Below are 13,572 nucleotides of genomic sequence, written 5' to 3'. Positions count from 1 at the left end.
TTCTCATCGCCATTGTCAACGCAATGATTGACGTACAGAAATGATTAGAATTGTATTTGGCCGGCATTCCTAATGCCATTGTGCAACATTTGTGTGTGAAAAGTTCTCTCTCTCTCTCTCTCTCTCTCTCTGTGGGCGCGCGCTTGTGTTTGAGTCGACATCTGGTGTATGACAGTGTATGAGTTGGAGGGGGAGGAAGGGCGGAGAGGTGCTACGAGCATCATCTGATTATAGAGACATGTCCTGATTTTGCGTGATAATAATATTGCTAATAATATTGATGATGGTGATAATTATACCAGTAATAATAATTCACTAAGGGCATGATAATCTTAAAATGTCTCTATACACTTTGCATCATTTCGGTCTTATACGTACACATCAGAAATGAAGTAAGTTTTCAACAATATTACAAATTGCTTAGTGCCCGTTTCAGCCCTAGGTCTCTCTGGCAACCAATTCCACATAATAGGCGCTGCAACGGAAGAAAGAAGAATCCGATACTTACAAACTAATAGCTACCACGACAGGGTCAAAGCCTGTTAGTCCAACAAGCTGAAAGTAACTTTTTGTCACTCTTTCTCTTCATATAAGATTGAGTAATCACTCCTCCACCCCCCCCCCCCATGGTTTACATGATCTTGCCGATTGCCGCCTTTTCTGCATTGAATTTACAAACTGCGGCGGGTTAACGAGAATTTGAGATAGAACACAAACTTTGCGTTTGTATGGTGTGTGTTAATTGATGGGGTGCTGTTCGTTATTCCGAAGGTTCGCTATTCCGAAGGTTCGTTAATCCGAAACACATAAATTCCCTATACCTAGTGGTTCGTTAATCCGAAAATGAAAAAGGGTTCGTTAATCAGAACATTTGTGGCGTTATTCCGAAGGTTCATTATTCCGAAGATTTGTTGATCCGGAAATGAAATTCGGAATAACGAACCTTCGGAATAACGAATCTTCGGACTGAAGAGCTTTCGGAATAACGAACCTTCGGAATAACGAGCTGTAACCTAATTGATGTGCCTATTATACATCCCTTGAATGAAGGAGAGGAAAAGATGGTGGCAACTCAACAACATGTTAAACATATCCTCAGTGACACCAAACAGATCACCATCGTGCCAGACTTTCTCGGAGTAACAGCAACTGCACATTATTCCTCCCCTTGAGCGCCATAGTCAGTCCGCAGAGTCTCAAACCTTCCTCTGTCCCACGTGATGGGCTGAACACGTTACACTAATTTACATAAATACATATTCATAACAGAGGACAAAAACGAACTACAATGATTAGAATGTTTTCCTCCATGACTCTTTGAAAGACGTGTTGCACCATGAAGGGCATCATGACCACATCTTATCTCCGTCCAGTCGATAATGTCACACAAATCGTTATTTCTGGACTAAATTAAACATTGGCCACCTTTCCGCATATTAGTACACATAGAACACGTTTTCAAGCTTGAGGAAAATCGGACAATCGCTTTCAAAAGTTGAATTACTTGTAAAGGTTTGGTCAGAGTACTCTGGTCCTACCTCTTTCAGAAGGTAGAGAGAATAACATCACTCGCAGTATTCTTCAATAAACAAGACTTGGGGAATCTTTACTTCAAAAAGAAGGAAAGAAATCTTGAGCTAAAAAAACACACACCTTCGATGGATTTAGTGAAAGAAAAGTATAGAATATAATCAGGAAATAACCGATTTGCACATTCAGGAAAAATTAAGTTGATAATCTTTTTCACTCTATCTATTGTACCTATGTTATATTGATAGTTTGAAGAATAAGACTGGCCAACGGAATACTAAACCTAGAAAATGTTGAGCGAAAGCGGCGGTCTCTGTAACAGTATACACAAGGATTTATCGCCGAACTCACGATGTACATGACTAACATAGTTTCTGTGATAACAAGGTGCACTGTAGGGGTTATATTGGTAGTCAACTGCACCAGTACATAGACAAGGGCGGGAAGCCAACAGACGAGGAATATTCCGACAATCAGCGAGATTGTCTTCACGGCTTTCAGACGGTCGTCGTGCGTTTCTCGAGTGACGGCAGCGTCGTCAAATGCCAACCTCCGGTCAGCGATGACTCGCGATTGACGAACTGAGATCTGAAGGATGCGGACATTCGAGATGACCAACGATACGCAAAGAGCGCCGAATAATCCTAGGATCGTCCAGTTGACCATCGCTGACTGTGGGTTCGAATAGCTTCCGCCAACACATCTAACTGAAAACAAGAGTTGATTCTGAGTCACCATGACATAGGCACGAAGGATAAAGAAGATGATTGTGACAATCCACAAGGACGCTATCATCCCCAGGGTTCGGTTCGTCGTGACCAAAGCCAGGTAGCGCAGTGGCCTTGAAATGGCTACCACTCGATCAACAGTCACCGCAACAATGTGGAGAAAGGACGCAGTGGACAAAATGTTGAGCCATACTGAGATGAGAGCTACGGTTAACACCTTACACGGCAGATCAGGCGCAAGAAAGTTGAAATAAATCTGCAGCGGAATCGCCACCAGGCCGGTCAAGAAATCGGAAACCGCAAGACTGGCTAGAATGAGATACGTTGGCGTGTGGAGTGAGGGATTGCGGTAGATTGATCTTAAGACAACCGCGTTACCGATCACAATGCCCACCGATGAAGGAATAGCAAGACTCGTCATAATCACAGCATTCAGAGGGTTAATTCGCAATACTTGATGCCCTGCAGGAGGTGTGTCTTCCGTAGCATTCATCGCTGACAATGTTTCTGCTTTCCTACTCCTGTGACATGGAGCACTGTCAATTGAAGAAAAAAATCATAGTAAATCAGCAATATTATAGCCATCTGCATTTATGGGAGGAGAGTGTTGCTCCTTGCTAGGCGGTACGGCCTCGACTTTTACTTCTATAGACCAAACTCACTCGAGTTTCATGGTATCGCGCACGATCATCTAATTAAAAACGAGTTTCCAGAGATGACGTCATGTACGGAAGCGTTATTAAAGGCGCCATTCTACTCGACGATACAATGAAATACATGTAGCTCATCTTGTCAAGTCGATTTGATGTCAATGTCAGGTCGACATGTAAAGGTATTTCATCTTCATGTCGACTGATCAACGTTTATAATTCAACAAGATGAAACAAATCTTGTTAAGTTGACTTCATAATGCTAGAAAAGTGAAAATAGATAAAGAATTTTCTTTACATTTTCCATAAATTGTTGTCCATAATGCCGTTATGAACTGTAGTAGTTTCCTTGTCCAGCGATGATGGCATCGACATTTTGAAAAATAACTTTTCAACGGAATGTTCATTTTTTTCAAACTTTCACTGATGAGTTCAACTAATATTGCTGCTTTCACTCAATCCACATTTAAATTTGGGCTTTGGTTTCCTTTAACGAGACGTTAAGGCGCGTTTCAAGACATCATGATACCCCCACACACATGTCACCGTAGGCTTTCATCAACCGCTTCTATTCTTAAGAACCATTATTTTGTCAAACACGGTGCCCCATAGAAGACCAAGGTTTGAGAGCTTTGATGAAGATTGCTATGGCGACACTGGTTTGGCTTGACATAGATCTGAATGCACTGCAAGTGCGAACAAAACAGACATCGAAATCAGGAAGCTATCAATTTGAGAACCGATACTTTATTATAAAAGCCGTGAAAAGAAGAAGAAGAAGAAGAAGAAGAAGAAGAAAGAATTACAACCCATCCGTCCAAAAATAGAAATGCCCAGAAAAGATCGAGAAGCTTTTTTAACCATAATTTCCTTGTCCGGAAGCACGACTCCTGGAGGACTTTTGGGAAAAGAAAATTTTCACGCCTCCGATCAAATCGGCAGCGCAGTGTTGTTGATTCATGATTGACTGGTCGTGTCGGATGTGAAAGCTGTATCGTTTGCTGCAGACCACCAATTGACCACGTCTGCTTTCTCGAACATATCACTCCGCAGTGGCAACCGTAAGGGCTTTAGCCTCGTAAGAAAAACCAAATTAGGTAGGTAGAGAGAGAGCCCCTGATATTTTTAACACGAGCATGTCTCGCATCATGAGGATACAGGGAAATGTATGTTTTCAAAGGCATAGTTTACTTTTGGGAGCAGTGATTTAGAAAAAAAATGTTCAAGATATCACATTTCATGCATATGTCATGTATGTGTATAGGTCAGTTTTATCATAAAACATCCTACCATGTAAAATTTTTTGCAATAAAGCCTAAGATATAAGGAGATATCACTATTTTCCCTAATAAACCATAACTGTAGATGGTTTAGTCAGGGGGGCGACCACCTTCCCGGTTTGGTATAAAATCATTTTTGATATAACTATATTGTTCACATTTTGTATATTTAATAATACTTAACATTAAAATACTGATTCAAATTTTTACCCTGGTTGTTTCTATCCCTAACCCACATTTTAGAACTATTTTGAAGCACTAAAGCTGGGGTTTTTGTTTCATCTACAAATGGTAAATCATGCCTTTAGAGGATGTTGTAAATAATTTATCACTGTTCATAATGATAGCCTTATCATATGGTATGCGCACCATCTTTTATTTTTATTTCGTCGGTGCTATACCACAATCATTGTTATCATGGTACCACCAATGAATATAATTTGGCTGCAAAATCAATCTTATGACTTATAGTTGGGTTGAAGTGACCCCCCAGAAAAAGAAAGAAAGAAAGAAAAAAGCTCAGACAAAAGGCCTACCATGTTTTCCCTTGTGTCTTTTCTTTTCGTTATTTGTACGTACCAATTGTAATATGCGATTTTTTTTTCAAGTTATGTATATTTTTATATTTCATGATAAATGATGTAACTGTATATTTGAAGTCTTTATCAGTTATTGTCGCACAAACTTAGATTTCGTTGATGCGGGGACATATAACCGTGTCATGCAGACTCTACACTGAAATAAATATGTACTTCCTCTCGGTATAGCTAGAAACTGGAAGGATGACACTATTTCTTCCTTTCTTCTCTCATTTGCGTGTAATGTGTGTACTTGTGCAGTTTTATGTGTATGTATCCGTGCATGTGTGTGTGTGTATGTGCGTGTGTGTGTGTGTGTGTGTGTGTGTGTGTATGCATTTATCTATTCGTCTGTGGCGACTGTGATTTGTCATTTTAAGCACGACCTTTACATAATCCACAACATTTCTTTTGATCTTTTTTTTTCAATCAATGATGATTAACTTTGGAAATTGCAGCTCAAATATGGATGATGCATCGCAGCCAACCAAACACTGACTGATTAGCATCCATACTAGTCACTTAAGACTCCAATTATCAGTAATGGATGATTTAGTGAAATTAAATGACATTCAACCATTGCAGCATATCAGTGATGAAAGATAGGCATCTTCAATCTTGTCTACACACGAAGTAGCTGATGTGGTATAACATTTTACCCCTGACTGTATCTAAAAGGACATGATGAATGTAGACATCCATCATGTGATTTGAAGTCAGGTGACTGATTCACTTCCCTTTAATTTTCGATATCCTAGCTTCAGCACGATTTACATGATTAATCACAAGTCTCGGTTTCTGTTCATGTCTGGTTGAAAGATTTTATCGCACTTCCGATAATAATCGACTCCAGTTTAGAAAACGGTAGCCGTCATCTAAATCTCTAACATGCATGATAACCGAAGGCAGGAAGCAAATTCGTGTTGACACAGTGTGTGGTGATGTTTATAATGTATGTATCTGTGTGTCTGTGGCATGTTTACACTGTTCATACTAAAACGGGAGTCATGCGTCGAGTTAGCCCCGAGATGTAATCCGCCGCGAGTTACTTGGTGTGTTCATCACTTCACTGTAAATTGGTACATGAGGCAGGTGACATGAGGTGTGGTTACATTATGAATGTGTTCGTTTTCAGCGCTGATTTTTTTTTCTTTTTTTCTGCAGCCTTGTAAGATGTACTGCGATCGGTCGTGCAACCGTCTCATGGGCTTAGCACAATTGCACCCACCCGCAAGACTGGTCTCTACTGGTCGCTAGGGCATGTTTTAGCGTTGCACAACGTGTATCGATCAGCTCATCCACTGCAACTATCGAGTCGGAGAACCCGACAAAGATCAAAGTATCAAGCAAGCGTATTATTTATCATCTGTCGTTATCACAGGACTGTAAAGTGAGGAAGAGGGCCAGAGATTTTACTGTTGATTCAGAGTGTGCTCCTCGTATTAGAGAATTAAAATGATTTGTACTTCCTTTCTAGAAATAATGAATATCAATTGGGTTTGGAAAGTGGATCGAGCGGCCCCAAGAATGCTATATATATATATATATATATATATACGTATATATGTATATATATATATATATATATATATAATATATATATATATATATATATATATATATATATATATATATATATATGTACATACATATTTATACGTATATATAAATATATATTAAGATTCAATTTTGGTAGAGCATGGGGGACACTTAGTGGGCGAAATTAAACACACGTGAAAGAGAGATTGCTACTGAACGTTAAGTATTATTTACTGAAATGTATAATTTCGGGACTTTTTTGCTAATTTTTGTCAAAAAAAGTAAACACACAAAAGGAAATAGCTAAACATACAAACTGAATAAAAAATAGCAGCGGATAAAAACAGTCAGAGACAAGTGCAATTTTAGTGTAAACGAAGTCGATAGGCCTACTTGTTAACCATGGTGTATATAATGGTATAATGGATTGCGGTGAATTCTTCTTTTGACAAAATATTGTTGAAAAATGATTATAAGCCTATTGGGAGATTTTCCTGCTACGAGAACAATGCAATAGCAATTTTTACACCACACCATTATGATATGTTCATAAAAATGACAAGAGAGCATATTTTTTTTTTCTCCACGACAGATCTGATATTTATTGATTCAGTGATTACATCAAACGCTCAGTATACGTACTATTGAACAATGGTGAATGGCATATTCTGCATTTTTCTTCTCGAAAAGAAACGTGTACATCAGCCGAAGTGCATTATTATCACTGATTGCTATCATTGCTGCGAGCACTTGTTAATTATATTTGAGTACGTGGGTCTTTAGTTTTTGAATTGTAGAAGTGCTTTCACGCAAGTGTTAATAGTTTGGAAAATCAACAGTATTTTTTAGGCGCTCCCTGTACAATGTTGAATCATGTCTTATACGCGGGAAAATGATAATTTGCATTCAATACCCTCTCCACACACCCTAAGGATAACATAGATTTCTTCTCGTAATCCATAATTATGAATGCTGCATAATTATGTTGTTAAAAAACATACAAAAAACAACAACAACATAATTATGTATCTCAGATCTCCAGCATACGACAACGAGGATTCAACTTTATTAATAATAAATAACCATTGTATAGTCGTCAAAATTGTGCTTCATCCATTAAGCTATACAAAAGATAAGGAGACATTGGTATCAAAGTAGGAGGCTATTACCAAACCTACCACATATAATTTGTCACTTTTCGTTATTATGAAGGATAGAAATCATAATATATGACAACAGAAATAATCACCAAAGCACAAGAGAACCCAATCATGTCAATATGACAAATTTCTATTACGTATATAACTGTCACATTCTACAACGATCACCTCGATATACCCAGTGTGTAGTGCATGAAATAATGTCTTTCTCAACGTGGTTTCCCTCTGGTTTCCTTGAACAGTAAATGAACGACTGATTAAAATCTACAGTCCACCACAATTGTTAAAGATATGACTTCTGCGTGAAATTAAGTGCAAAACTCCACTCTGTCATGTGCTTCTGTGGTTTTGTCCACAAAATATATTGTTTTTAAGAAAATCGTCGGGTTTACCACGAACCGTTCTATCTCAATATTTGGCGAATTTGAGTTTTTTTGCATAATTGTTACATATAGACTCTCCTCTTTGTCGTGTTAAAGTTTCTAAGCAAAAAACGCATTTTTTAAACAAAAATAGGGTGGTCTATCTCAAACCCTCTGTTGAGAATTGTAACAAACCCTTTACCACGAATCGTCCTATGTCAGATAGGTCACTTTGTGGTAAAACTTGACGCAGTTGGGAATTGCACCCGCCGCGGACGTCCCCGGCCGGTCCGCGCGCAAGAACTTACGTGCACGTACAATTCAGGCTTTACGTGCGTGCAGAAATCTGACAGGCTTATACGTGCTGTATAATTGTGGGGATAGCTAGCTGCTAGCTACGCGTTCCTTGGTGTAGTTGTACTGTTGTCATCAAAGATCAGTCATGGACGGCTTTCCACTCACCGGAGATCAATTCCAAGGAATATACATACAGGTGAATTTCTGTTTTTTATAAGACTACTCTGGGTCTAAGGACAAGAATCGTTAGATATTTGGGAAGACAATTCATGAATTCATGAAAAGCTAACAAAATAACAAACAGTTGTGAGTTAGTGCGTCAAGACTAACTTTATAGTGTCACTGTAGTGTAACCTTAAGCCATACCGTAGGCGTTAGTCGTTACACCTGTAACGTTAACGTTGTCGTTATGATTTGGCTTGACGTTAGCCCCAGATTGATTTCATCTAACTTGGTTAGGCCTAACGTCAGTAAAAAAATTCCGAGTTGTTCTTAAAGGGATCGTACAGTTCTGGTTGAGACCTAATTTCCGGTTTCTACCATTTTCAGGTGGGATAATGAGAAATCTCATATAAAATATAAAAGAGCATGCAATTTTATGAGGAATTCAATGTTTATTTTTTGAAAATTGGTTTTGAAATGGCTGAGATATCAAAAAAGAGCGATTCCAATAAAGTGTGGGACCCACACTTTGTAACGATCGCTTTGTTTTTCTTTGTTTTTTAATGTTTCAGTTATTCCAAACCCGATTTTCATCAAATAAACTTTGAATTCCTCTTAAAATGGTATGCTCTGTACTATATCATAAGTGTTTTCTTGGTATCTTGCAAAAATTTAAAAGCTCAATTTTCATCTCAACCAAAACTGTACTATCCCTTTAACATGTCAGAATTGTAAAAAGAGCCCGAAGAGAGATGCTATCATATCATCTGATTAGTTCTAACAGTAACACTGTTACTCAGTGTTAGTTCTAACACCTTAACGTTACGACGTTAATACTAAGTTAACACTAACGAGCACGAGTAACCGTAGCGTAGAGGTAGGCTACTGACACTAACATTAACGGGAGTAACAATGCTACTACCGTTAGGCCTAACCCCGGGACGCTCCGTATACACAGTTACACACTGTGGGAGCGTCCTGAGTCAATAGAGTGCTATATCGGTAAGCTTGAAAAACATACACAGTCTGTCACAGATTTTCGCACCTCCGTAAGTTTCGAATATCACGAGGAAAAAACGTACTTTTATAGTATACATAAGATTCTTATCTAATTAATACCCTTCGTTCACCTTGTTCTTGTTCACACTGGTCCAATGATCTTGAAAAAACGTTTTTTTTTTTTTTTTTTTCACGGCCATATACGGGTCCGTAGTCCTAGCTCCCCATCCCATTCACCATTTTCGAAATCAGTATGCAGTACACTGCGCACGTAAATATTCATGTGCTGGCGGAGTCGCAATGCGTTTAGCCTTCTGACAAGGCCTGCGCGCGCGCACCCACCCAGAAAGCAACGCAATATACAGCGAGAGGGTTTGCCAACAGTATGATAAGGCCTTGCCACAAAGCTACACGACTTGACAGCCAGCGCATGCGCACAAATCTCAAATCCATTGACTGTATAAGATGTAGTTCTCCCGAGTTCCTCTCGACCGAGTCGCATTTAACTCATCAAACCGAGCAGAAAGGGACTATTGCCAGAACCAAAAGTTGAACGCAGTCAGTCTTCAACATTACATCTTCACCTGTAAGTCTTCATATTGCAGAATTTTTGCGATTTCATATTGATTTTTAGGCGCTATACTTCACCTGTCATGATCATGTCTGCTACAATGCGCAGCCCCAACACTGCGTGTTGGGGCTGGTCGCAGTTACGTTAGGCCTACTGTTAACGTTAGAACTTGAAGATCTCAGTTGGATCCTAACTCAGTTGTTAAAAGATCTCTTAGGTCTTAATGTCAATAAAATCTAACGTTAGACAACTTGTGTCTAGAATCTAGCTGACGTCCAGTTAGATAGGCCAAGCCTTAGTTTTACTTTTAGATCTAACGACCAACGTTAGGCCTAACCATTGCTAGTGTAGAGTTTCTAGTAGAACTCATAGAACCTATATCACTATAATCTTGCTTACGCTAGTGCTGTGCCAGGGACACAGGATCTAACCTGTTAGACTCTAATATAGACCAATTATCTCAGCGTTATTCTAAAAACTAACGGTTAGATAGACATTCTACTACTAACGTTAGGCCTAATGTGCTACTTCCCTATTAAAAAAAATCCAGATTGTACGTGTATTCAACGTTACACATCAAAATTGAATACAACTGTATTGTTACAGTCTAACGTTATAGGGCCTAACTGCTAAGTGGGATCTACGTGAACTAATGTTAGACTTGAGCCTAAAGACCAAACTCTAGATCTCTCTTCATCTAGACTCTGTGTCTATCAAGACTAGGCCCTACTGGCGCTGCAAAAGGAGATGCTTCAAATCAAAGTTTAATCTCATTCGTTTTTGTTAGAACCTATATCTGGACTTGGCCTAGCCCGGCCTAGATCGATTATGCCTAACATAGATAGATATTAATCTGTTTCTGTTTCTGTTTCCTCGTACCCGTAGGACGACTGGACTGCTCCAGACGAGCTCACTTAACCGAGTTAGACATAGAAGATGGAACTCAATCTAACAGTAATTAGGGCCTACTGCTGATATATCAATATACCCTATCTAGGCCTAGTGTCAAACGTCTCAGAGTCTATCGAATTATCTGATGTCTTTCAGGCTTTGTTATGTAGCTCTGCCTCTACTAGATCTCGATCAGTCTGGCAAATCATATGTGCAACTAGATAGATGGGTCTATTTTCTACTTAAAGATTAAATGGGGTTTTCTGCAAAATAGAGTTAAAATGTTATCCCATGGTACTGTAAAACCTGAAGTAGCATTTAGACGGTTTAATCATATAGGGTGCTTTCCATGCGAAAATCCGATCTTTTTTTTTGGGGGGGGGGGGGGGGACATACTGTATAATGCACCGTGTATATGGTATTTTCAAGTTCAACAAAATAGAATGAGTAATTTGCATGAATCCGCCTCTACATAGTAAAACAAAATCTTGGTAATTATAGTAAGATAAATAACAATTGTGGTAAGTGGAATATTGAGGAATCAATTAATAACAATGCTTGCAGAATTTGGCATGTACCTTTCCTTCAATTTTTTTCCGTTCCTTTATTTCTGATTTTTCTTGGGGTCTTTTTTGTGTGTGTTTGGTGGGTTGGCATTCAATACATACATAATAACTGCTGGAGAAACTTCGGCTTTAATACAGAATCTGCGAACTTTTATTTCTTGAGAATTTGTCCCTTAGGATTTGCTTATATCTATACATGACAAAATAATGAAATTGAAAATGCAAGTATTTGAGTTGATATGAATTTTCAATCATATAAATGTCAGTATGAGAAAAAAATCTAATTGAAGGAGAGATCATGAAATGAATGGGTCAATGATGTTGATGTTCAAAATCGTCACAATGTGAGTATTGACATTAAACTTGAGAAGCTGTTCGTTTTCAGATGAAGACCAAAAATTAATTTCACCACTGGAGATGGCAGAAATGTTGGACCCAGAGGAGGACATCCCTTTAGCTGCACTTCAAAGAACTACGAAATTGGGGGCAGATGAACAACTATTTTCATATATTCTCACTTGTCAATGCTTGTGCACTAACTGTTCATGCCGTGTTATGTGATTCTCTACGACAATGCAACTTAAACAGGAATCGAAATGTTATTGTTTTAAAGAACGTGCAGTTCGTTAGATATGAATTCTGTTGTAAAAGTTTCCCATTGCATAATCAGCAATTATTTACTCATTTCACGTTTAATACATTATAACTATTTTGTTTGATGACGTTATTGACTAATTACATAAGATATTGTGTGAGACAGTAAACAAATAAAAAAATTGTGCTTCAAATTATTTGTCATTCTCTGTCTCTCTCTATGTCTCTCTATGTAAGATTAAAGATGTTTGTATACGTATTTTGGTTAGGGTAAATTTTTCTTTCCCATTTAACATTTTTTCGTCGTGCACTTTAATGCACATGTATTTTGTACGTGTATGCATGGTTTTGTCAGCGTGTACGCGTTGTGTCTGTTTGTGCGTTGGCTGTATGCATGTTGATGTATGTTTATATATGGGTATAGAATTTTGCTATCTAGATGTTATTGTGTATGTGTGTATATCTTTATTTGTTTGTGTATGTGTATGTATATATTCATGTGTGTGTGTGTGTGTGTGTGTGTGTGTGTCTGAGTAAGCATGTTAGGGGTGTGTGCGTATGTGTGAAATCAAGTGTGTGTGCGGTTGTGCCCGCATGTGTGTTTATTTATAATCATCCAAGTTTTTGGTTAAGGGTCGTTAAATTTCTGAAGGTTGGAACCGATGGTATTCAGTGAAATTTATTACAGAAGTTGCTTCAAGCATTGCTCAGTTGACTACTATACTCGATAAGGACATTGTATTATAAAATATGTTTAAAAGGACAAGTTGAGAAGCCTCCCCCCTTCCTTCAAGATTCCTTTAATACGGTGAAAGAAACAATCAGCATGAACAGTGTAGTTAACGTAGGCCTAGATGAAAATTCATTGCTAACTACGAATTTTATAGGCCTATCACACACCGTGAAAACCTGATTGGTATGTTGGCCTATTTGATTATGTTTGTATTTAAAAAGTGCGATTCCATAGCCTAACTTATAAGGGTCAAGTGGGGCATCAAGATTAAAAAAAAAGCATCTCTGGTTCCACCCAATGCATTATTATACGGTCCGTGAACATGGGACAGTTTGTGGTAAAGCATCGACACTCGATTCTCCGATGCTTTCGACATAGGTCACATCGTGGTGGAACATAGAGACCAGCTCATCAGAGCGCGCAGCTATGGAACAGATCGTGGTAATGTGCGAAGACTCGGTACTGCAGTGCGCGCAAGAAAGGACAGATCGTGCAAAGAATCTTCGCATAAATACTGCTGAATACTGCTTTTTTATGAAACCGTAAACTAATATGTAAGTTTACAAGTTTCTTGCTAGAAACTTTGTCGGCACTGTGACGTGTTCTTTGGCGCAAACTATCCCTACGTACTCTTCTCTCTTAAGGCCTGCGTTTTATAGATAAGCAATAAGCCATTTCTGAAAAAGTAAGGCATTAATAGAGATACAATGTTTAGAAGCAATTTTCTCAAAACGTCATTATTTGAGAAAGGACGGTTCGTGGTTAACCCGTCGAAATGTTCCTTTTTAAGTGATCACCTCAGATAAACATAATTTCGTCACGTGTTTGTGCTGGGCATTCTTCAGGTATACAGAGTCGTTGATAGTTCAAAGACGCATAAAAACAATTTCACACAAAATACGTCCTATTGGTTGGCCAGCGTCATGACGAAT

The 13,572-nt window shown here is 38.5% G+C and overlaps 1 protein-coding gene across 1 annotated transcript; it reads right to left on the bottom strand.

Moving 5' to 3' along the window:
* Nucleotides 1-1,113: 1,113 nt before the first annotated feature.
* LOC139732263 (adenosine receptor A2b-like) lies at nt 1,114-2,679 on the bottom strand. The gene is made up of 2 exons (XM_071643136.1): nt 1,882-2,679; nt 1,114-1,239 (listed from the first exon to the last, which is right to left on the bottom strand). The coding sequence occupies exons 1-2, from the start codon at nt 2,677-2,679 to the stop codon at nt 1,114-1,116; spliced, it is 924 nt and encodes a 307-aa protein (XP_071499237.1).
* Nucleotides 2,680-13,572: the final 10,893 nt, after the last annotated feature.

Source organism: Diadema antillarum, unplaced genomic scaffold (assembly GCF_040938485.1).
Source record: "Diadema antillarum isolate AM-2024a unplaced genomic scaffold, OU_Dant_1.0 seq00000407_RagTag, whole genome shotgun sequence".
Classification (NCBI taxonomy): Eukaryota; Metazoa; Echinodermata; class Echinoidea; order Diadematoida; family Diadematidae; genus Diadema; species Diadema antillarum.
This window is presented reverse-complemented; position numbering and strand designations above follow the sequence as displayed.